Source organism: Haliaeetus albicilla, chromosome 3 (assembly GCF_947461875.1).
Source record: "Haliaeetus albicilla chromosome 3, bHalAlb1.1, whole genome shotgun sequence".
Classification (NCBI taxonomy): Eukaryota; Metazoa; Chordata; class Aves; order Accipitriformes; family Accipitridae; genus Haliaeetus; species Haliaeetus albicilla.
In genome coordinates, this window is record NC_091485.1 from 76,312,083 (window position 1) to 76,335,209 (window position 23,127).

Consider the following 23,127-nt stretch of genomic DNA (forward strand, 5'->3'; position numbering starts at 1 on the left):
CAGAAGCCGCTGAACACTCATCCCAGCAGCAGCCAGAAAAATATATGTCAGAAAACCCAGAAAGGGTCCATTTGATGTCACAGACAGAGCAGAGAGAGGAGCAAGAAGGTCCACAGGCACCAGGCTGTTCCTTTCTACAGCCTCAGACCAGCATCTGGGCTACGCCACACTCAAGACATCTGCACTGCCCAGACGTTCCTAGGGAAATGCTTCTCCTCTTCCCAAAACTGTTACTGCTGCAGTCCTGCACAAAAGCGAGAGCCCATTCAGCTAGGAATTTAGGCACCAGTTAAGACACAGCTGCCCCGTACCTACCTGCTCTACAGCAAAGGAAAGGCATCAACCCTGCCCTGCTTCCTGCTTTTTCTTTTTCGTGATTCAGAATTAAAAGAACTATGACTGATTTCACACCAGAGGGTCTGATGGCCTCTTGCAGCTGAAAGGAGCAAATCCACCGCCTCCTCAACACTGGTGCTGGCACTGAGTCAATACAGGCAGCTAAATCAAAAGAAAATATTAACGCTTGTGTAGTATTGCTCTTCTGCTGGTTTAACTCCCTAAATTGGCTGTCCCCCAACTCATGAGCAGCAGAGCTGGCAGCTCAAAGCAGCAGGACACAAGAGTCAGGAGCGGGACCACCTCCATCACCTTTGCTATAATACAAAGCTTCACACTAACCTTTAGCCAAGGAAATGACAATGACTCCCAACCTCGATCACCTAAAAACGCGACTCTTCACTCCAAGCAACAATGCTGCCGACTGCTAATGAAGAGATAATCAAGGACATGGCAAATCAGCAGTAGGGAAAGACAGGAAAGCAGTCACCTTCACAAGAAAAAGCAAAGTAGTTGAAAACACAGCTTCAGTTAAGAGAAAAAAGCATACCTGCAAGGTCAGGGAGAAAGAGGGCACACCTAGAAAAGGAGAGGAAAGAATTACAACTATACAGCCAAGCAAAGTTATTTTCTCCTCCATACTGAGCACGACAGGATTGTGAACATCAGATTACAATCAATTCCAAAACATCAATGATCTAGACGTGAAAGAACAAATCCATATTGATTTCAGTGAACACCACGAGGGGAGGAGGGGAGGAATGACAGGCCAAAGCAGCCTCAGCAACTTTAGCTACCGCTGTAATCCTTCACAAACCCCCAGAGAGCACACTGGCAGCCTCTGCACAACCACTCCTCCCCGGCTCTGCTCATTCCCCAGATAAAATTTTGAAATGGATCCCTCCCGAGTGAGCTGTCGTTGAAACAAAAAGGAAAAGCAGAAAGAGCAGGACAGGCTGCCAGAGGCACCACCAAGGTTATGGAGGAGTTGGGAACACCAGGACATGGAGAGGGAGAAGCAAGACGAGGAGAGCCCAGGTCCACCCACAGAGCAAGGGCTGGACAACGGCAAGGCCTGACATGACAGGGCTCCCAGCTCCAAACCAAGTTTGGAGAGGCAGCTAAGGTTGCTGGGCCACAAGCTGCATCAGGCCGCTGCTTCAGTTACAGAGAGCTGCCAGCTGCTCTGTGCCAGGACAGGGCAGCGGCTCGAGTTTCCCTTTGCAGCAGGTGACTCAACAAGAAACCCTTGCCAAGTTGGGGAATGGGGAGAAGAGCAAGCCCCCACGGCACTTGGAGCTGCTGGGGACAGGGGGTCCCCTAAACACCCCTCCCTACCAGGGCAGGAATAGCACTGATCCCCCCAGACTTGAAAAAGTGAGGCTCCACGTAGCAGGGGTATCCCCACAATCAGCACCCCAAAAAGAGAGGGAACCTGTCCCCCTCCCAAAAGGGTGGACAGGTTTAGGGAGACCTCCAGCATCAACCCACCCAGCCCTTACACCCGTAACGGAGTGCCCTTGCAACCACCTACCTAGAACCTGTGAAGGGGAAAAGACACCACAAGACAGAGAAAGACTCTACAACCCCCCTTCCCTAAGCCTGGGAAGAGAAAAGGGATCTCCCAGATAACGAGGGGCCCTCCGCATCCTCCTTTTTAGGTGTGTGAGGGAAAAAAAGACCCCACAGGGAATGGGAGGGGGCTCCCACAACCCCCTTCCCAGACCAGTTAAGAGGAAAGGGACCTAAGAGGTTGTGGGGGGCACAGGGGGTGTGCCACCCTGCTATTGCCTGGGAGTTTGAGTGGGGAAAAGTAATCCCAAAGACCAAGGGCACCTAAGCCTTCTTCCTCAGGACTTGGGGGGGGGGGGGAGGAAGGAACCCCACAGATAATTAGGGGGGGGACCACCCCCATTCCCGAGGCTGGAAAGAGGAACCACACAGATGATGGGGGAACCCCACAATCTCCCTTCTGACACTCTAATGGGGGAAGAGACTCCCATATATGAAGGTCCCCCACAACTCCCCTCTTCCCGCCCCAAAACCCCCTTCCCCTCCCCTATGAGCGCGAAAGCACCCCACAGCTAACAGAAAAGCGATCATAACCTCCTTCCTGGAGACTGTGAGAGGAAAAAGGGACCCCCACGGATCGTGAGGAGCCCTCACAACCCCTGAGCAGGAAAAAAATCCCCACAGATCATGAGGGGCTCCCACTCCCCCCCTCCCAGGGCTATGAGGGGACCTTAGAGACCCCCCAAAACTCCCATTCCCGAGGCCCGGGGGAGGGGTGTGTGTGAAAGGAGCTCAAGGAGCGGGGAGCCCGGCCGGTAGAAGGGAGGAGCAGGGGTGAGAGGAACGGGCTGCACTCACCGGCAGCGCTGGGCCCGGGCAGGCCGCAGGCGGCTCCACTCCGCTTGGCCTCCACCAGGCAAAGGGAGACGCCGCGCGGCGCGCGGGGGGTTGTGGGGGCGGCGCGGACCACGCGGGGCGGGGGCGGGGGGGGGGAGGAGAGCGGCGGAAAACGTGTGCGCGGAGGGAGACAACGCGCCGCACTCAGACCGCGGCTCTCCTTCCTCCCCCCCCCTCCTTCTCCGCGGTGGAACAGCCGAGCAGGGCAAGGCGGGGTGGAGAGGAGGGGAGGGGGAAGAGAGAGAGAAGCGGAGCAGCGCGTTCCCCCCCTTCTCTCAGAGTGGTACAACCCACAGAGCGGCGAGCGGAGCTGCGAGGAAGAGTCCAAGAGGGCGAAGGCGGGGGGGGGGGTGGGACGCGCATGCGCGCTGCCTCCCTCCCCGCCTTACCGGCCGGCTCGAAACCGGAGCGGAGACAAAGGCGCCCCCCCCCACACCCCCACCCCGCTCCATTCCCGCCCCGGTTATAACGCGCCTCCCCCCCCCCCCCCCCCCCACCCCGGTATCGCGCCGTCTCATGGCTGCGGGGGCGGCTTCATGCCCGGGGGGGAGCTGGAACCGGAGACGGGTGGGAGTCCGGGAGATATGGCGGGAGGGCGGCGGGGGGGCGGCGGCAGCGGTGGTGGTGGTGGTGGTGGTAGTAGTAGTAGTAGTGGTAGTGGTAGCGGTGGTAGCGCAGGCGGTGGGGTTTCGGTGAAGATGTCGCTGCGCCGGGCTTACTCCATCAAGGACAAGTTACAGGCCATCGAGCGGGTGAAGAAGGGCGAACGGCAGGCGTCGGTGTGTCGGGCCTTCGGGGTGCCGGGGGGTACGTTGAGGGGTTGGCTGAAGGACGAGGCCAAGCTGCGGTGGTTCCTGGAGCAGCTGGGGGGTGAGGTGGGCACCCAGCGCAAGAAGATGAGGTTGGCTAACGAGGAGGAGATCGACCGCGCCGTCTACGCCTGGTTCCTCGCCCTCCGCCAGCATGGCGTCCCCCTCTCCGGCCCCCTCATCCAAGCCCAAGCCGAGGCCTTCGCCCGGCAGATCTACGGTCCCGAGTGTACCTTCAAGGCCAGCCACGGGTGGTTTTGGCGCTGGCAGAAGCGTCACGGCATCTCCAGCCAACGCATCTACGGCGAGGGCGGCCTCCCCACCGAAGCCGAGAGGGCTCCCGCCGCCGCCTGCCCCGAGGCCCCGCCGGTGCCGGCCGCCGACGCCGGGGGTTACGGCGACGAGCAGATCTACAACGCCAACGTCACCGGGCTCTACTGGAAGCTGCTGCCGGGGCAGACCGGCGGGGCGACGGCGGCGCGGCGGCGGCCAGCTCCCCGCGAGCGGGTCACCGTGTTGCTGGCCGCCAATTTGACCGGCTCCCACAAGCTCAAGCCGCTGGTGGTCGGGGGCCTTCGCGATCCCCCCAGCCTCCGCCATCACAACCAGGACAAATTCCCCGCTTGCTACCGCTACAGCCCAGAGGCCAGGCTGGGGCCGGCCCTTCTCCGGGCTTGGTTCTTTGAGGACTTTGTGCCGGGCGTCAAACGTTACCTGCGCCGGAGCTGCCTGCAGCAGAAGGCCGTGCTGCTGCTCAGCTCGCCGCCACCCCCCTCCGGGACGGGGCCTGAGGATTCCCCCCCACTGCAGACGCCTGACGGCTCCATCCGCGCCCTCTTCCTCTCCAAGGGCCCTGCTGGGAGCGGCTCGGCTGGAGGAGGAGGCCGAATCCCGGCCCCGCTGGAGCAGGGGGTGGTATCCGCCTTCAAGCAGCTCTACAAGCGGGAATTGCTGCGCCTGGCCGTCTCGTGCGCGGCCGGCGGCGGCGGTGGCTCAGGTGGCCCCATGGACTTTGTGCGGTCCTTCCTCCTCAAGGACATGTTGTACCTGGCCGGCCTCTCCTGGGATCTCATCCCTCCCGGCTCCATCGAGAAGTGCTGGCTGCTGGGGCTGCGCGCCGCTTTCGAGCCCCAGCCCGGGGAGGAAGAGCACGGAGATCCCCCGCGCGGGGACGAAGGCGGTGGGGACAGCAAAGTCTTTAGCGACCTGACCCACCTGGCCGCGTTGGCCTACAAGCGCTTGGCTCCCGAGGAGGTGGCCGACTGGTTGCACTTGGATGATGCGGCCCCGGGTACGGAGGAGGACGATGGGGAAGAGGATGCTGAGGAGGAAGGTCCCGGGGGCTGTGGGGGAGAGGAGGATGAGGAAGAGGCAGCTGCCGGAGATGGGGGTGGCAGAAGGGGTGGGGAAGGAGGGGATGCCTTGCTACCCACAGCTCGGGAAGCCATCAAAGGTCTGGAGACGGCGCTGCGCTGGCTGGAGGGTCAGGACCCCCGGCAAGTGGGGCCGCTGAAGCTGGTGCAGCTCCGCTCCCTCATCAGCATGGCCCAGCGGCTGCACCGCGGCGGCAGCCCCCATTCCTAGGGCAGGGTGAACCGCGACCTCTCGGCTACCAACCGCCCCGCTTGGGGTGGGGGGCACGGGGCTGGGGACATCCCGGTTGTCCCAGGGGGCTGGCGGTGGAGGTGCCAGCTCCCCTCACCCCTCCGTCTCGGGCAGTCCCTGGTGCTCAGGAGGCTCGAACGCCTCTGGGTTATCACAGCTATGGCGGGGGGGTTACAATTTAGGGCTAACGGGGGTTTTTGTGCAACAACTCCTCCGTACGTTGCGTATTCGAGGGTTGTTCCTCACCCTAAGTATATTTAGGAGGTGCTATTTTTTTAAAATCTCATGAGATTGAGCCGGGGGTGGCCCCCTGGTCACCGGCACTGCTGGAAGGGGGTGGATGCCCTCTGTGCTGCCCGGTCCCCCCAACCCCGTGGGGAGAAGGGCTGAGGGAGGGATGTGCTCGGTGTCACCGTGAGGAGCTGGGACGATGGGGGAAGTTACGCTAAGTAATTCCCCCCATCTCAGAGTGGAGCTGAGGTGGGCACAGCTGGCTGGACAGGGACCACTCCTGGTGTGCCACAGGGCAAACGTTCTGCCCTGAAAGAGGCTGGTGACGCCCTTCCCGCTGCCAAAACGGAGTCCTGTTAAACTGGGGAGGTTTGGGGCTGGTTTAAGACAACTTTCTTCATGCACTGGATCAGGACAGGGACAGTTGGGTGGCATCCGAGAAGCTGTGGCTCTCCGGAGAGGGTCACCTCCATCATTCCCATGACAGCCCCACACCCGGGAACGTCAGGACCACGGAGACCTGCTGAAACAGGTATCATCATCCGAGCATCCTCGCGAAGCTGAAGGCTCCAGGGATGGGGGTTGAGGTGTCCCCCCGCCGGGGTTTGCGGGGCGGCTGGGGCTGGAGGACACATCTCGCGGTGCAGGGGAGACGGCTGCCGGTGTGACATGCATCGCGAATTGAGATGGGAGTGGGGAGAGCTCCCGGCACTGCCTTGAAATACCAGAGGCATCAGATGTGAATTTAGCAGCTCTTGACCTGATTTTGGATGACATTTTAGCCTGCTTAGACAAATTATTGAAAGGACGAAAACAAACCCAACTCATCAGTGCTGCTGTGCCCCGTGTCAGCAGGCAGGATGGGTGTTTTTACTTGTCGGGTCTTTGTCTCATAACTTCAGAGTTTATGGAAATTAAATGGATTTTTATTCCCACTTTGGGGTTTCCTTCTGTATAACGGTCACGCGGAGCCATCCTAGCGGGATGGGGGGTGGCAGAAGGGGGACCTGCGTGCAGTTGCGTCCTCTTGCTGTGGTCTTCTCCATCGTGTTCCCCACCTCTCTACAGCCCATTTAACATGGCAGGGCCAGACAGGCGCCTGAGCTGCTGTGGTTGCTCCCTAAACTGAGTTTTTTACTTTATTAGTAGCATTAACTTGCTGATAAATGAGTTTGCCAGGGAATATAGGGAGCAGCAAGAAAAAAAAAACCACACAAAAAGTCGAATTTGGAGCTGAGGTTTGTCCTTTCAGATAATGAAACTCCACTGCAGAACCAATGTCGAGAAAAGCTTTGGATTAGGGGAGAAGTGCACTTTTTTTTTCCCCGCAAACCCAGCCAACCTTGATTTCTGCTGTTTGGCTGCTGCCAGGTTCACAGCCAGCATGCTGCGTGGTGTCTCACCTATTTCATGCTTCTCCCTTAGCTTTGGTTTTCTAATGGTGTGTATGTGGGGCTTGATGCTGCTGTGCTTGAACACAGACTTCTATCCACCAATGGGATATAATAATGTAAAATCATGTTTCAATTTATTTTTATAATCTTTTGCACCAAAAAAAAACCCCATGAAAACATTTTAGAGGTTGGGATGTGGGTCACTTCAAGCAGTAGTTTGTGAATTAAAGAAGTCTTCAGTTGGTTGACAAGAATGTTGCCAAGCTCAGAAAGTACTGGGCTGGAGGTCTTCTCTTCTTGCGTAGGTCAGCCTGGGTGCAGTCACTGCACCGTTTGGCCTGGTTTGGGAGGTGAGAACATCGAACCATTGAATGGTTTGGGTTGAAAGGGACCTTCAAAGAACATCTAATCGAACCCTCCTGCCTTGGGCAGGGACATCGTCCACGGATCAGGTTGCTCACAGCCCCATCCAACCTGACCTTCAACGCTTCCAAGGATGGGGCATCCACAGCTTCTCTGCGCAATCTGGTCCAGGGTCTCACCACCCTCCTTGTGAAAAATTTCTCCCTTATGTCCAGTCTAAACCTACCCTCTTTCAGTTTAAAACCATTGCTCTGTCTTTCTTATTGAAAGGCCACAAGAAGATCTCCCTGAAGCCTTCTCTTCTCCAGGTTGAACAACCCCAACTCTCTCAGCCTTTCCTCATAGCAGAGGAGTTCCATCCATCAAACCATTTCTGTGTCCCTCCTCTGGACCTGCTCCAACAGGTCCATGTCTGTCTTGTGCTGGGGACCCCAGAGCTGGACGCAGTGCTCCAGGGGGGTCTCACCAGAGCGGAGTAGAGGGGGAGAATCCCCTCCGTGGACCTGCTGGTCACACTGCTTTGGATGCAGCCCAGGATATGGTTGGTTTTCTGGGCTGTGAGTGCCCATTGCTGGCTCATGTCCTATTTTTCACGCCTCAATACCCCCAAGTCCTTCTTTGCAGGGCTGCTCTCAATCCCTCGATCCCCAGTCTGCGTTGATACTGGGGATTGTGCCAACCCAGGTGCAGGACCTTGCACTTGGCCTCGCTGAACCTCAGGAGGTTTGCATGGGCCTGTTCCTCCAGCCTGTCCAGGTCCCTCTGGATGGCATCCCTTCCCTCAAGCAAATCAGCTGCACTACTCACCTTCGTGTCATCTGCAAACTTGTCAAGGGGGCACTCAGTCCCACCATGTATGTCACTGATGAAGACATTTAATAGTATTGGTCCCAGTATAGACCCATTGACAACGTTTGTTACTGGTTTCCACTTGGACATTGAGCCATTGACTGTAACTCTGGACATGGCCATCCAGCTGATCCATCTAAGAGTCCATCCATCAAACCCATCTCTCTCCCATTTAGCAGCAGGAATGTTGTGTGGGACCGGATCGGAGGCCTTACAGAAGTCCAGGTAGATGACATCCGTAGCTATTCCCTTGTCCACCAATGCAGTCACTCCATCGTAGAAGGCCACGATGTCGTGTGGCACAATTTGCCCTTGGTGAAGCCGTGTTGGCTGTCTCTATAATCGCCTCCTTACCTTCCATATGTTTCAACGTGTCTTCCAGGAGGATCTGCTCCTTGATCTTACAGGGCACGGTGAGGTGCCTCTCCTGAAGGCAGGAGTGTTAGCAGTAAGGTAGTGGCAATAACTTACTTGCAGTGAGTGCTGGCTTTTTAAATAAAATTAATGGAATTTAAGCTGGTTTTGTTAAAACTAGCGCTTAGCAAAATCTTGAAGGTCATCAGCATCCTGGCTTTGGGATTGAACATGCCACTTCTCTGAAAGACACGCTGAAAAACCAAAAGCCTTTTGGAGGACACGTGGAGATGGGGAAGGGGCAGGGGCTGGGGTCAGCCACGTCACAAGCGGTGGGGCTGGATTTGGCCATGGCTTTTTGGCCAGATACCTTAAAGAGTGCTGTGGAGGACACAGAAGAGATGGAGACGCCCAAGAATGAAATCATAAGGCTGCATATTTCAGAGATACCGGCAGAATCGCCTTGGAGGGGAAGTGGGGACAGGGCAGGGATAAAAGCAGGCAGAAGAAGGACAAAGGAGCTACCAAATGGCTTCAAAACCTTGAGGACCACTGTTTCTTTGCACCATGTAGGTGCCATGAGCCCCTTCCCTGGCTACACAGCAAAGCAGAGAGATGGGCAGGCTCAAGCTCCATCTCCGGCTTTTGTGTAGCTTTGCTAATTAATTAGGTGCCTCGAGAAGGTGCCCAGGGAAGTCATGCCTTGGCATGAACCGGCAGCGCCATAGGGCTGCCGTGTCTCTTGGCTTGGTGCAACTGGCATCTGGGGTGACGGCATCCCTGGGGACAGGGTCAAAACCGCGGGAGCCGGAGGCTCAGCATCCAGCTGTTTCACCAGCGATGTTTTGCCCAGAAAAAGCCTTTCATCTTCAAAGCGGTTTGCAAATCATCACTAATTGCATCCGTGCAGGTGCCAGGAGGCAAACAAAGCTTAATTAGGGCATGCAGAAGGCTTAGATCCTCTCCAGATAGGCAAGCTTTGAGTTTCTCTTCCCTTCATGTGCAGCACCCCAGGGCAGAGAGCAGGTCTGGACTTCCATCCCACCGCCTCGCTGCCGGAGAGGGACCTGTCTGCAAGACCGTGGTGCGATACTGGTGCCTGGCTGGGCTGGGAGGTGGAGGTTTTTCAGCTGGTTGACTTCTCGCCTGTGGTTCTGGAGTGTGGATAGCAGCTCCATGTTCATGCATGCATCTCTGGAGCCGAGCAGAGGAGGAGGCATCAGTGCCCATGTGTAACCCGAACACCGAGCACCCCTGCTCGGCATTGATTTGGGAAATCAAAGCCTTTCTCTGTGCTCGCCCCCAGAGCATCATCCTGCCAGCTCCCCACTTCTCAAGGTCCCTTAGCATCCTCACGGCACCTGCAATGGTCCTTGCTTTCTGCCACAGCGATGTGGCCGCTCTGCCCAGGCCTGGCAGGCTTGACTTGGGATCACCCTGTCCCCAAAAACCCCATCCTCATCCCTGTCCCCAGTGACATACATCCCGGCACAGCGCCAGCGAGCGTAGAGCCAGCATGGCATCAGCTCCATCCCTGACGAGCACAGAGCCAGCGTGGCATCAGCTCCTTCCCTGCTGGCCCAGGGACCCGTGGCTGTCACCTCCCCGTGGAGGTGACCTCACGCTGGGTGCAGTAGCCCCCCCAGGACTGAAGCGACCAGAAAGAGCCAAGCCTGTCATCATGCTGCCCGTGTTTATTTGGTCCCAGCCCTGCAGAGGTAGCATGTGGCATGAACGTGGGTCCACGCCATCTCCCACCTCCAGCCAGAGTCTCCCAGGGGTGTCGGGGTCCCTGAAGGGGTTCGGTCTGATCCCCATCGCCCCTCTTGCCCCGTGGGGGACAGGATGGAGGGGCTCATCCCCAACCAGGCTGCTAGTCCTTGGCCATGTCACGAGCCCGGTTGGTGGCCGCCTCCACGGCGTTCATGACGGTGGCCCGTAGCGCACCCTTCTCCAGCTGGTGCAGCGCGTGGATGGTGGTACCCCCGGGCGTGCAGACATCTCCTCGCAGCTTCGCCGGGTGCTCCCCCGACTCCAGCATCATCTTTGCTGCACCCTACAGGAGACCAGGGTGGGTCAGAGAGAAGGGGATCTCCCAAATCCCGTTCTCCTTGCCCAGGGATTGGATGGCGGCATCCTCCCATCGCCCACATCCCGTGGCGGAGGACGAGGTGCCAAAGCGTATCTCCCACCACCGTGCCCTTCGCTGTCTCCTGGTGGCCTCATCTTTGGTTTCAAGAGGGGAAACTGAGGCAAGAGGCCATCCAGTGCCTCCTCCCTCGCTCTGCCACCCTGCTGGGTGCTGCAGAGCTCAGGGCAGCAATGGAGATGGGGTGCCCGAGCCGGGTGGGAGCTGTGGGGCAGGAGAGAGAGGAGCAATGCCGGGTGTCCCCAAGTGACAGCACCGACTTACCAGCAGCGTCTGAGCCGCGATCCTGCTGGCTAAGCTGCCCGGCATGCCCATCTTCACCGCTCCCTCGGCCAAAGCTTCGGCAAACAGGTAGACCTGGGGGAGAAGAGCGTCGAGGGTGAGCACGGCAAAAGGTGGGACCCCAAGCCCCAGCTCCGCATGGGTGGGATTTCTGCCGGCATCCTGTGTCCCGCCGGTGAGCCGGTCAGTGCCCACCAAGCACGGGTGCTTACGTAGGCCACCCCGCTGCCGCTGAGGCCGGTGTGGATGTTGATGTAGGATTCGGGGACCTCCTCGCAGAGCCCGCAGGAGGACAGCAGGCTCTTCAGCAGGGCGGCTTCCTCGTCACTGGCACCACTGCCCCGGGCGAAGACCATCGCCCCTGCCTGCACCACACACGGCAGGTTGGGCATGAGCCGCAGCACCTTGGTCCCGGCGGGGAGAAGCTGAGGAGAGATGGGGATGGGAGGAGAGGGGACAGCTCCAGGCAGCACCCAAAGGTGCCCTGAGACACCGGTGGGTATCACCCATTGGGACTGTCGGAGAAGCGCGATCCATGGGGAAGGACCTGGGGATGCAACCCGAGTGGGGACAGAGCTACAGCGGCGTGTCCTTCTCCACGGGCCTGGGTGCAAATGGAAGGAGGAAGAGGAGGAGGAGAAGGAGAAGAAGGCTCACCCGCTGCAGTGTCTGGAGGGTGACGCCAGCCACCAGCGAGACAACGATGTGGTGGGATCCCACAGCGGGACGGATCTCCTGCAGGACGCCCGGCAGGATGTGGGGTTTGGTGGCCAGGAAGACCAGGGTGCTCTCCTGCAGCACCTCCAGGTTGCAGTGTGTGGTCCGGCAGCCCGACTCCTGCCAGCAGGCAGGGAGAGGTGTCACAGCCCAGCACCCCCCACCCCCGGCACCCCCCATGGGCAAGGCACATTTTCATGCAGGGACACAGCTTGGGGACCCGTTCCGGCCACAAAGCCAGCGAGGCTTTGCCTGGATTTCACCCAGATGTGAGAAAGATGAGCCAAAGCCCTGCATGGGGGGAAAGGGTGCCCCAAAATCGTGACAAGAGATACCCCAACATACCTCCCGCTGCCGCGGCCACCGAGCGGGGTAGCTTGTCATCCCGCATCCCCACTTACCCGCCAGGCATCCAGGTTTTTGTCCGAGGGAGCGCTGGCCAGGATGCTGCTGGCTGGTACCTTCCCTTGGGGAACACGGGGACCGGGGTGAGCAGCTGGGGTGGCCCCAGGGTGGTGGGGACACCCCAGCGCAGCCCAGGCACCCTGATCTCAGCCGGGGTGTGCTCCTCTCCTCCAAACCCAGCCTGATCAGCCTGGGAGACATGGAGCAAAGGGGGCCGGGGCCGGATCCTGCCAGTCCAGCACAAATCCCTCATGGGTCAGCACGGACGGCTGTGGGCACCCCATTGTGCCACAGTGCAGTGACAAGGGAGGTGACCCCAAAAGCAGGGACCATCTCCCAGCTTCTGAGTATGGTCAGGGCTGTCCCCACACTGCGCTATGGGGCAGGGACAACCAAGGACACCTGGGGAGGAGGGACAGGGCTGTGTCCCCGCTATCTGTGGAGCAGGGACCCCGAGGTGGGGGGCAGGACAGGGCTGTCCCCACATCTCCACAGTGATCTGTGCGACAGGGACCCCCATGGAGGGCAGGGACCCCAGGGAGGGGGACAGGACAGGGCTGTCCCCATGTCCCCACATCTCTCTATGGGGCAGGGACCCCCGGGGAGGGCAGGGACCTCGGGGAGGGGGACAGGACAGGGCTGTCCCCATGTCCCCACATCTCTCTATGCCCCGGGGAGGGCAGGGACCCCACGGAGGGGGACAGGACAGGGCTGTCCCCATGTCCCCACATCTCTCTATGGGGCAGGGACCCCCGGGGAGGGCAGGGACCCCACGGAGGGGTCAGAACAGGGCTGTCCCCATGTCCCCACGTCTCTCTATGGGGCAGGGACCCCACGGAGGGGGACAGGACAGGGCTGTCCCCATGTCCCCACATCTCTCTATGGGGCAGGGACCCCCGGGGAGGGCAGGGACCCCAGGGAGGGGGACAGGACAGGGCTGTCCCCATGTCCCCACGTCTCTCTGTGGGGCAGGGACCCCCGGCCCGCCCCCCCCTTGCCCGTACCTGCCCGCAGCAGCCCCCGGGCCAGGCCGCCCGCCATCCGCCCGGCACCCACGAATCCCACCCGCAGCTCCGCCGCCTCCATCCCGCCGGCCGCCGCGCGGGCACGCCCCGCCCCCTTCAGACCACGCCCACCCCCTCCGAACAGCCATTGGCAGAGTTCTGCCCGCCCCTGCTCTCCCATTGGCGGCGCCTGGCTATAAGAGGCGGGGCCTGAGGAAAAAAAAAAAAGGGGGCGGGGAGCTGCGCAGGTGCCACGTGGGGGCGGTGGCTGTGTCCGGGGTGGAGCCGCTCAGCGTCACGCGTGGGGACACCCCCCCCCCCCGTGGAAAAGGGGGACACACGACACGGTCCCCAGCCCTTCCCACCCCCCCCGGGACTGGGGTCAACGCCACTGGTACAACTGGGTGTATTGGGAAGGGGGGGGGTGTCCCCCAAACCTCTCCTTGGATTTGAGGGGCTGCTCCCGGCTTTGGGGTGACACCCACCCCTTTTCTCCCCCGCAGGACCCCCCCCCCCCACCATGTTGTCCCGGAGTCGCTGGGCTTTCTGTTTCTCTGTGCTACTGCTGGGTTTTTTGGGTGGCTGGGCCTCGGCACCCCCCCCAGAGGAGTCGGGGACCCCTCCGGAGCTGGGGATCCCCCCCCACATCCCCTTCGAGATGATCACAGGTGACGACCGGTTCCAGGCTGAAGCCACGAGCTGGGAGCTGTCGCCTCTGGACTCCTGCCACTGTCAGGTGTGGCTGTGGGGCTCCCTCCTGGGAAATGGGGGTCCCCAGGACCCCCCACCCTGGGCAACTGCTTTGCCTGGTGTGGGGTGCCCTGTGCTGGCATGGCATGGTTGGTTTTTTTTGGGGGGGGGGGGGTGAAGGCCAAGTGCTGGGGTGGGCTCGCACCTTTCTCCTTATTTCACACCCAAAACCAACCCCTCCATACCCCCACCCTGGCCGTGCCGGGAGCACCCATGGGTGCTGAGCTCTACTGACACCAGCGCTGCCGCCAGGTCACGGTGCGGCTCCGCTCGTCCTGTGCCGACCTGAGTGAGGAGGAGGAGGAGGACGCAGCCAAGCTGGGGGTGGACTTGGTCAACTGCCCGGCCAGCGCCGAGGGTCACCGGACATACCCCTGCACGCCAGACATGGTAAAGTGCCGGAACAGGGCACCCCAAATCCTGTTTTCTCCAATTCTACCCCAAATCCAATGCAATTTGCCACCCCCTCCCTCAAATCCCAAACTTTGTAGCTGCAGAGCCCGAGCTGCACCCAGCTGCCTCTGCTCAGCCCCTCATCCTCATTTTGGGGTAAAACCAGCCCTGTTTAGCCAATTTCCCTTGTGGCAGGTGGGGGTTTCCACTCCTGATCCCCCTCCCACACCCTCGCTTCCGAAGGCTTTTCCGAACCCTCTTTCCCCAGCGCCGTGGGATGGAGGTTAAACACTGGGGTCTCGTTTTGGGATGCTGAGGGAGTGCCCATGGGGAGACCCAGCATCCACCTCCTACGGTGGTGGTGGGCATCGCCATGGGGGGCTGTGGGGCCACCCCCCATCACCAGCACCCCAATATTCACCCCAGGAGGGGCAGGAGGAACGGCCGGCTGGGTGGCTGCGGCAGAGACCAGAGACCCCCATCCACCCCAGCCTGCAACGGCCGGCACTGGGCGAGACCCTCATCACCGACGGGCAGCACTGGGTGGCCCAGCTCATGGAGGACATCACCCAGCGGATGGGTAAGAGCCACCAGCTGGAATGCTACTACATCCCCACGTCCCACCTTGGGGACCGACCCAACCTCTTGTGCCTCCCTACAGGGAACGTGAGCAGCCGGGGGGCCGCGGGGCTCCGGGAAGGGCACCGGGTTGTCCTGTCTGACATCCACCACACACGTGAAAAAGATCAGGATGTCTATTCCCAGCTAGGTGGGCACGCAGCAAACCCTGTTCCCGTCTCTTTTTTTGCACCGGGACACCTCTGGGTGCAGCTCTCCCAGCGGAGAGGCTCATCCCGATGCCGTATCTGTCTCCTCCACGTGCAGAGAGCAACCTGGCCCTTCTCCTGGCCCAGCAGCGCCGGGTGGAGGAGGTGATGGAGAAGCTGCGGCAGGTCAACCAGAGCCTGGGGCTGATGCTGGCAACCATGGAGGATGCACAGAGCCGGCTGGAGAACCATCTGCAGCATCTCCACGCTGACCTCGACCCAGCCGGTGAGCTGGAGACGGGTGCTGGAGGGTGGATGGGTGCCGGTGGGTGCCAACGCCAGGCTCTTGCTCCCTGTCCCGCAGGTTGGAGCCCAAGTGCCATCTCCACCTGCATCCTACATGGCTCCTACTTTGTCCTGCTGGTCGTACTACTGGTGCCCATACTGCCCCGTGCCATCCTCCTCCTCTTCTTCCTCGCCTCCAGCGCCCTGGGCGAGCTCCTTGGCATCCCGGCACTCTCTGCTCTCCTGGCCCTTGCCGTGGCAGGTGGGGACGGGTCGGGGGGGACCCGAGTGGGGACACGCTGCCCTGGGGGTGGGCTGGGGGGGTGCTTTGCCCTCTCCCACCCTCTCACTTCCCTGCAGGGCAGTGGCTGGTGGCGGCCACCCGCCGCGGTGCTGGAGGAGCCTGGCTGGTGCTTCCCCGCAAGGACCCCCATCACCGGCTCACCTCCACCCCGGATAGGTAGGAGATGGTTGGAGGGGGGAGAGGACATGTGTGGCACCCTTGGGAACTGCTAGGACCCAGCCTTGGGCACCCATCCTGGATGTCCCATCCTACTGCCATCTGGCAGAGGTCCCCAGGGTGGGGTGCTGGTCCCCAAGGGGGGGCAGGACACATCTTGATGGCTTGCCTGCAACTTTTGGGCACCTCATGCCAGCTCCCTGCCCTGTTTCAGCCTTGCAGGAGGGTGTGGGGAGGCTGGAGAGGGGGCTGCCATCGTGATGGGGGTGAGGAAGGAACCACCAAGGTGGTAGAGCTCCAGGTTTCCTTCTTCCCGTGTAGGGAGCACAAAATGGAGCTGTTGCAGGAGGAGCTGGAGAGGATGGAGATGAGCTGCCTGGAAGGTGAGAGCTGGCTGGGCAGGAGGACACGGGAGAGATGACCATGAGGTGGCAGGTGTGGTGGCTGTAGGACAGGGGTCTGAAGCCCCAGCATATCCCCATCCTGTGCTGGAGCATGTGCGTTACCCCAGAGTGTCCCCAGGCTATTCTAGGGGATGCGCACCACCTCAGGTTGTCCCCATCCAACACCTGGGGACAGCAGGTCTGGGAGTGTGTCACCACCCGTGCCATGTTCTTGCAGAGCCCTCGTGCCTGGAGCAGCCCCCAGGGATGGCAGGGGACACCCCTTGCTTAGCAGGGTGGGTGTCACCCGTCCGCGGTACCTGGAGGACAAAGCTGAGCTCGTGTGGGGTAAGCCTGAGCTGGGGGGGGGATGTCCCCAGGTCGGGCCAGACCTTTCTCCTGGGGGCCAGCTGGGTCCCCCTGAGGGTCAGTGTCTCTAGGGCTGGGGTGTCCTCATTGTGACTGCACCTCTGGGTGCTGGACACCCTGGTGAGAGAGGGGCCAGGGCTGGGGACGTGATGCCTAAAGAGGACTTTTGGGTGGAGGGGTGCGTCCTCCAAGGATGGCCAAGGCACCCATCCTGTATGACCCACATGTCCCCTGGGTACAACTCCTGCAGCACAGGAGGGTCACTAGGGATGGAGGATGCCCCGTCTAAACCCTTTCTTCCCCAACCAGGTGATGCTGGAGCTGGCCCTGGGTACTGGGAAGCGCTGGGAGCCCAAACCCTGCAACCCGAGCCAGTCTCTGGCCAGCAACTTGTGAGTACCAACCATAGAGGACATCCCTTCTCCAGGGACACCAGGGGCTGGTCACCTTGGGGTGCAGCCAGTGACCTGCCAGTGGGGGGACAGCCCCATTGGGGGCTTCCTGGGGTGCTGATGGGTCTCTCCTCCGTAGGTCCTTGCTGTCCCCACGGTCCCCATGCCAGGGGCTCACCAAGGCTGGGCAACGATGCCGGAAGAAAGCCATCCCCGGGCAGGACTTCTGCCATGTCCACAGCACCGGTTGAGCTTCATGCAGCAGCCTGGCCATGGACTCATCCCCCCATGTTTGACCCTCTACCCCCTCCCAGAGGGGTTTTAAACCCTTTTTTTGGCTCTTCCAGATCCTGGTGGAGAACACATAGTGGTGCTCAGGACCCTAAGTGCTATTCAATGTGGGTATGAGACCCTGCTGCAGGGCAGATGATCCTCACCCCACCAGTTTTATGCTATTTGCATATATTTTAATAAATGTCATATTTACAGCTCTAGCCTTCCCCGTTCTGGTTCCCCCCACCCCCATCCTGATGCTGGGGCAGGGGTGGCTTTTCTGGGGTCTTCAGGACTATCCCCACGCACTGAAAGCAACAGCAAATGCCTGGCTGCCATTCCTGTGCCAGAGGAACCCTGATCACCTTCCCTTTATTACAGCCTAATTACAGGTAATTAGCCTCTTGGACGTGGCCAAGGAAGTGGTGGTGGCTCCAGTTGGCTGCTACCACCTGGTCTGGGGTCCCAGCGACTTTGGGGTGCCCTGACCTTCCTCCCCCCTGCCCTGGGTGTCCTGCGCCGCTCCCAGCAGTGGGCAGGAACACAGGGTCTGCTCGCTGGGCTCTGGCCCGCTTTTACTTTGGAAATGTCACTGTCACAACCCCCCCCGCCCCCCCCAAGCCCCGTTCTTCTGCCCCACCAAAGGACAACCCTGAGTTGAAGAGGATGATGCCGGTGCCAGGTGATGCCGGTCCTGGTGTCGCGTTGGCCCATCACTTCCTGGCGTTGGCATAGTTGGTGCTGAACCAGGTGCAGGTCTCCTTCACGGCTGGGGAAGGAGAAGATGGGATGGGTTTGGGGATTGGGAATGCAGTTTGTTCATTGAATCATCGAATGGTTTGGGTTGGAAGGGACCTTTAAAGGCCATCTAGTCCAATCCCCCTGCCATGGGCAGGGTCATCTTCAACTAGATCAGGGTGCTCAGAGCCCCGTCCGACCTGGAATGTTTCCAGGGATGGGGCATCAACCACCTCTCTGGGCAACCTGGCCCAGTGTTTCATCACCCTCATCGTAACAAATTTTTTCCCTAGATCTTGTCTGAATCTCCCCTCTTTTACTTTAAAACGATTACCCCTTGTCCTATCACTACAGGCCCTACTAAAAAGTCTGTTGCCATCTTTCTTATAAAGCACCCTTTAGGTACTGAAACGATGGACCACCCTGATGCCACCAAGGCTAACTGCAGTGGGTAGGACCTCCGTGTTTCGTGGAGCCCCCCCACCTCACCTTGCCTGAAGGGTGTGAACTGGAAGCCGGGCAGGTAGCGCCGTAGCTTGGCATTGCTGGCCGTCTTCTTGAACTGCCCATCTGCTTTGGTAGTGTCAAACTGGGGTGGGAGGGATTAAGGGAAACCAAAGGGGGGAAAACCAGGTCTTGCTTGGCCCCACCATGTCCTGGCTTGGGCAGTGGGTGGGATGCTCAGGGTGCTGCTCTGGACCATGCCATCTCCCCTGGAGCTCTACAGCTACTGGTGGCAAGTGGGGTGCCCCCCATGCTGCAGCAGCCCTGCAAACAAGGGGGGCTAGCTTGCAGTGAAGGATACAACAAGTTCTCCCCTGAAATCCATGGCCTCCACGATCGCCTCTGCTGCCTCTCTGATGGAGACTTCATCTTCTTCTCCCACTGTGGAGAAGGGCATGATTGTGGCTGTTCCCCCATCCTCTTGAAAAGGGGCTGGAGGGTGGGGGGCGGACAGGGCTTACCTGACAAAATGATGGGCTCCACCTCATCATATTCCCGCAGGACCCAAAGGAAGAGCCGGGCCAGGTCCTGCAGAGGGGCAGATGGCTCTTGGGGGGTGGCTGCTGTTCCCCAGCCCTCCCATCGCAAGGGGACCCAACCCTGAGGATGGCCAATGCTGCCCAGGACAACCCAGGTGGGCTCAGACCTTACTGGGGTCCAGGCACCAGCCCCCCCCAGACCCATACCCTGCCCTCCCCAGGCCATGGGAGGCGAGTGCTCCCTGAGGCCACGCATACCAGGGAGTAGATGAACTGTCTCCTGGGCTTGCCCGTGCCCCAGACGGTCAGAGCGGAGCCAGTCTCTGCAAGAGGAAGGAGAGCATGTCCATAAGCATCGGAGCCACCTCCATCCATCTTGGCTACCCTGCAGAGCAGCTTATGGAGCAAGCAAGGGGAAAAAAAACCCAAAACCAACCCTCCCAAAAAAAAGCCATAAGAAGTCTTGCCACACTCACGTTTGGCCAGGTAGACCTTGTGGATGAGTCCTGGCAAGACGTGGCCATCCTCGATGTTGAAGTTGTCGTGTGGCCCGAAGACATTGGTGGGGATGACGGCGGTGAAGCGGCAGCCGTGCTGCTCGAAGTAGCCCCTGAGTGAGAGCAGTGGCGGGGGTTGTGGGTGGGTTGTCCTTCAGCTACAGTCATCCACCCCTCTGGCACAGAGCTGTCCCCAGAAGACCCCAGCCAGCAGCATCTCCATCTGCTGAGCCCAGGTATCTCCCCAGCTCTGTTTAATTCTTGGGAGTCCCAGGGGATTCCCCTTGCCCTGATAATCGGTGGGTGCTCGAAGCCTGCAAGGGCTCTCCCATGCCCCCCCCCGCACCTATTCTGGATGTCGATCATCCTCTTGGCGTAGGAGTAGCCAAAATTGGAGCTGTGAGGTGGCCCGTTGTGAATCTGGAGACAAAAGAGCAGAGAGTTAAGAGTTAAGCAGGGCAGGGACCCCTCCCTGGACTGTGCACAGGGATGGAGATGCTCACCATAGTCTCATCGATGGGGTACGTCGTCTTGTCTGGGAAGATGCAGGTAGAGAGGCAGGAGACCACCTTCTGCACTCCCGTCTCGTAGGCTGAGTGTAGGACGTTGTCATTGATATGGATGTTTCTCCTCTGGGGATGAAGAGATTTGTCAGATCTGTGGGGTGGGGACCCCCAAAATCCTGCATCCTATGGGTAATAACTCATTAATAACTCTAGAAACCAGACGAGCTCTGGTTTGGCCCTGGGAGCAGAGCAGGCCAAGTCCCTGTGTCCCCATGTCCCAGCTTGGGGAGAGCATGAGATTGTAGCATCCTCAGGGACCCCGATACCGCCCATTTTCTGGGCGCTCACCCAAAAATCCAGGTTGTAGCGGATGTTTTTGAAGAGGCCCCCAACCATGGCGGCCAGATGGATGACGTGGGTGGGCTTGTGCTGCTCGAACAGGGCTTTGGTCTCCGCGGCATTCCTAGGATGGGAAATTTTGGGGTTCAGCGGTGTTGAGGGAGCAGACCGGGGGGGTTCCCAAGCAAAAACCCACACGGTCAACTCACGTCAAGTCGGCGTCTCTGGAGGACACAAAGATCCACTCCTCATCTGGCCGCCCCTCTCCATCAGCCACCACCTTCTCGATGGCTCTCCCCACCAAGCCGGTGCCACCCGTCACCAGGATGCGTTTGGGCACCAGCCCCGCTGCCTCCGTCATGGCCAAAACCCTGCAGGGAATGGGGGGGGCTAAGCTGTGGTCACCTCAGGGTGCACCCCGCTATGGACCACCAAGCTCACCCCGACCCTGGCATGGGCACCCACAATCATCAGCCATGAACATCAGCCACGTGCCAGGTCAGTGGGATCATTTTTTTTTTGGGTGGGGAGGTTTACCTGCTTCCACCAGCAAAAGAGAAAAGGAAAGTAGAAGCGGTGTGTTTGGTGGTGACGTGGCCAGGCCAGCAGAAACTCGTCAGCTGTAATTGCTAACTAATGAAACTGGCCGGTGGCCCGTGGGCTCCCAGTTTGCAGGTGGCACCTGGACTGGGGCCAGACCCTGCCACGTGGCACTGCAAGGCCTCCAGAAATGGAGCCTTGCCCCACACCTTCACCGAGTCCCAGGTCTGCACCCCGAATGTGCCCCTGCACCCCAGCTTTGCACCCCAGATCTCCCCCTGCACCCCGAGTCCCAAGTCTGCACCCCAAATCCCAGGTTTGCACCCCAGATCTCCTCCTGCACCCCAAATCCCAGGTCTGCACCCCAAATCTCCCCCTGCACCCCGGGTTTGCACCCCAGATCTCCTCCTGCACCCCAAATCCCAAGTCTGCACCCCAAATCTCCCCCTGCACCCCAGGTTTGCACCCCAGATCTCCTCCTGCACCCCGAGTCCCAGGTCTGCACCCCAAATCTCCCCCTGCACCCCAGGTTTGCAGCCCAAATCCCAGGTCTGCACCCCAAATCTCCCCCTGCACCCCAGGTTTGCACCCCAGATCTCCTCCTGCACCCCAGATCCCAGGTCTGCACCCCACGCCTCCCCCTAAACCCCGAGTCCGAGGTCTGTACCCCACATCTCCCCTGCACCCCAAACCCCAGCCCTGCACCCCACTCCTCCCTGCCCCCCCCCCCATTCCACCCCAGAGCCTCCCACCGCGGGGACCCCCCTAGACCCCTCATACCCCCCCGAGGCTCTCCCCTCCGTACTGTGTCCCCCCCCACCCCACTCCCACACCCTCCCGAGCACCCTTGCGTGGGGGGAGGCTGTCCCCCCAAAACGCTCCCTAATGGGGCGGGGGCGGGGGGTCCCGTCTCACCCCGACACGGGGTTCGGCTCGGCGGGGTTCGGCTCGGCCCGGCGGCGCTCGGCTCAGCGGGGCTCGGCTGGATTCGGCTCAGTCCGGCGGGGCTCGGCTGGATTCGGCTTAGCCCGGAGAGGTTCGGCTCGGCTGGATTCGGCTCAGTCCGGCGGGATTCGGCTCAGTCCGGCGGAGTTCGGCTCGGCTCGGCTGCGTTCGGCCCCGCTTCCTGCCGCCCCGCCGCCATCACCGGGCGCCGCCGCTCGGCTCCTCGGGAAATGGAGTCCGGGGTCACCGGCACCGGGACCTGCAGCAGCAGCCGGGGGACACCGGCACCACCACCCGTCACTTGCACGGGGGTGCTGGTGCAAGCCCAGGCGGTCGGGTGCCTGCAGACAGCAGGCAGCGGTGCAGGGGAAGGGGGTGCACAGGTTCCCTCCCCCTCCTCCCTCACACAAAGGGCTCGTCAAAAGGGGATTTTGGTGAGAAAAGGCTTAACCATCTTTAATGCACTTAAGCTGAGATTAAAAATGAGCAGAGCTTTCCAGTGGGTGGTTTCAAAGACACACTTCTCCCCCCCCCCCCCCCCCCCCCCGCTCCAGCTGGCTTTTCCTTTGGGATTTCTGTGAGGCAAAGGGGATCGCACTGCTCCAAATTAAAATGTTGAAAAATGGGATTAAGGGAGACCCAGTCAGGAATTCCCACATTTCCCCCAAAAGAGATATGTCGAGAAGCAGTACGATATCACGGATTTTTCACTCCCTCTTCTCCCTCCTCCTTTCTCCTGGGTGGGACCTGGAATGGGAACATGCCCTTTTCCTTTGGGAAAGTCTGGAGAAAAGCTGAATCCTTGGGGACACCCTTCTGGGAGGAGGGCATTTTTTCCCGCTGCACATTGAAATACATCACCTTGTGCTCGTGTGACCAGCCGTGTCCCGTGGAAATGCCTGACCCCTCTCCCAGCTGGGTGAGTCCCAGCATGTTCCCAGGGCCTTCCCAACTCCAAAATTCCGTTCCCATGAGCGACTCCAGTCCTGGTTCTGTTTCCTCACCCCATGATACAGGATGCCCTGGCTGATCTCGCATGTGGAGCCAGGGATGAAGCACTGAAGCTCCTTCTCAGTGCCAGCTAATCCCACATCTGCCCTGCAAACAGCATCACCTCTTTCATCTTCTGTGAGACGCCAAGGTTTGGCAAGAAGAAACCTCATGTTGATGTTTCCTGCATGTCCCACTCCACCTGCACCGGCTCAAGGCGGGGAATGAATCACAACTACCCCACATCCAGGTGCATCTGCGCTTCCAGCTTGCCGCATGGTAAAATTATAGAATAGAATGGTTTAGGTTGGAAAAGACATTTAAAGATCATCTAGTCCAACGCCCCTGCCATGGGCAGGGACATCTCCCACTAGATCAGGTTGCTCAAAGCCCCATCCAACCTGACCTTCAACACTTCCAGTGATGGGGCATCCATTAGGCAAGCCAGGGAAACACAAAAGGCCAAGGAAGATTTTCCGTGTGCTGGTGGGAGGATAAGAGCTTCCTGCTGCATCCTGCGAACCTCGGAGACTAATTAGGGGTAACCCCTGTTTTGGCCGAGGAATTGCTGGGAGGTGGCGCAGCCGGAGCTGCTGGGGCAGCAGCTGAA

At 60.0% G+C, this 23,127-nt stretch overlaps 5 protein-coding genes across 10 annotated transcripts in view; 2 read left to right on the forward strand and 3 right to left on the reverse strand.

Annotated features, from left to right (window-relative positions):
• Positions 1 to 13,926, reverse strand: part of EEF1D (eukaryotic translation elongation factor 1 delta) — a 37,246-nt gene extending 23,320 nt beyond the window's left edge. For 2 of the 4 annotated variants that reach the window (XM_069780189.1, XM_069780188.1), the window contains exon 1: positions 2,707 to 2,859. The gene's annotated coding sequence lies outside the window, so the exon portion shown is untranslated. Of the gene's footprint in view, positions 1 to 886; positions 916 to 2,706; positions 2,860 to 13,920 lie in introns of those variants that run through there. The other 2 variants (XM_069780187.1, XM_069780190.1) reach the window with 2 other exon arrangements.
• Positions 3,171 to 6,325, forward strand: TIGD5 (tigger transposable element derived 5). The gene has a single exon (XM_069780192.1). It carries the CDS (start codon positions 3,282 to 3,284, stop codon positions 5,136 to 5,138), a length of 1,857 nt encoding a protein of 618 aa, XP_069636293.1. The 5' UTR covers positions 3,171 to 3,281; the 3' UTR covers positions 5,139 to 6,325.
• On the reverse strand, positions 10,027 to 13,039 carry PYCR3 (pyrroline-5-carboxylate reductase 3). The gene is made up of 6 exons (XM_069780197.1): positions 12,908 to 13,039; positions 11,900 to 11,964; positions 11,439 to 11,618; positions 10,994 to 11,206; positions 10,764 to 10,856; positions 10,027 to 10,406 (listed from the first exon to the last, which is right to left on the reverse strand). Exons 1-6 carry the CDS (start codon positions 12,987 to 12,989, stop codon positions 10,224 to 10,226), a joined length of 816 nt encoding a protein of 271 aa, XP_069636298.1. The 5' UTR covers positions 12,990 to 13,039; the 3' UTR covers positions 10,027 to 10,223.
• Positions 13,123 to 17,200, forward strand: LOC138684848 (protein brambleberry-like). 2 transcript variants are annotated; one of them, XM_069780194.1, is made up of 11 exons: positions 13,132 to 13,643; positions 13,910 to 14,047; positions 14,477 to 14,630; positions 14,712 to 14,819; positions 14,936 to 15,103; positions 15,182 to 15,364; positions 15,463 to 15,562; positions 15,884 to 15,945; positions 16,184 to 16,293; positions 16,624 to 16,706; positions 16,846 to 17,200. In XM_069780194.1, the coding sequence occupies exons 1-11, from the start codon at positions 13,428 to 13,430 to the stop codon at positions 16,955 to 16,957; spliced, it is 1,434 nt and encodes a 477-aa protein (XP_069636295.1). In that variant the 5' UTR covers positions 13,132 to 13,427; the 3' UTR covers positions 16,958 to 17,200. The 2 variants fall into 2 exon arrangements, with proteins under 2 accessions (XP_069636294.1, XP_069636295.1); XM_069780193.1 differs by having other exon boundaries at positions 13,123 to 13,643; positions 14,936 to 15,364.
• Positions 17,201 to 17,317: 117 nt separating this feature from the next.
• Positions 17,318 to 21,861, reverse strand: GFUS (GDP-L-fucose synthase). Of its 2 annotated transcripts, none has more exons than XM_069780195.1 (11): positions 21,498 to 21,842; positions 20,252 to 20,413; positions 20,052 to 20,166; positions 19,701 to 19,829; positions 19,544 to 19,617; positions 19,177 to 19,310; positions 18,959 to 19,023; positions 18,683 to 18,749; positions 18,523 to 18,602; positions 18,207 to 18,306; positions 17,318 to 17,748 (listed from the first exon to the last, which is right to left on the reverse strand). In XM_069780195.1, exons 2-11 carry the CDS (start codon positions 20,401 to 20,403, stop codon positions 17,693 to 17,695), a joined length of 972 nt encoding a protein of 323 aa, XP_069636296.1. In that variant the 5' UTR covers positions 20,404 to 20,413; positions 21,498 to 21,842; the 3' UTR covers positions 17,318 to 17,692. The 2 variants fall into 2 exon arrangements, 1 of the variants encoding a protein (XP_069636296.1); XR_011324155.1 differs by having other exon boundaries at positions 17,730 to 17,748; positions 18,683 to 18,837; positions 21,498 to 21,861.
• Positions 21,862 to 23,127: the final 1,266 nt, after the last annotated feature.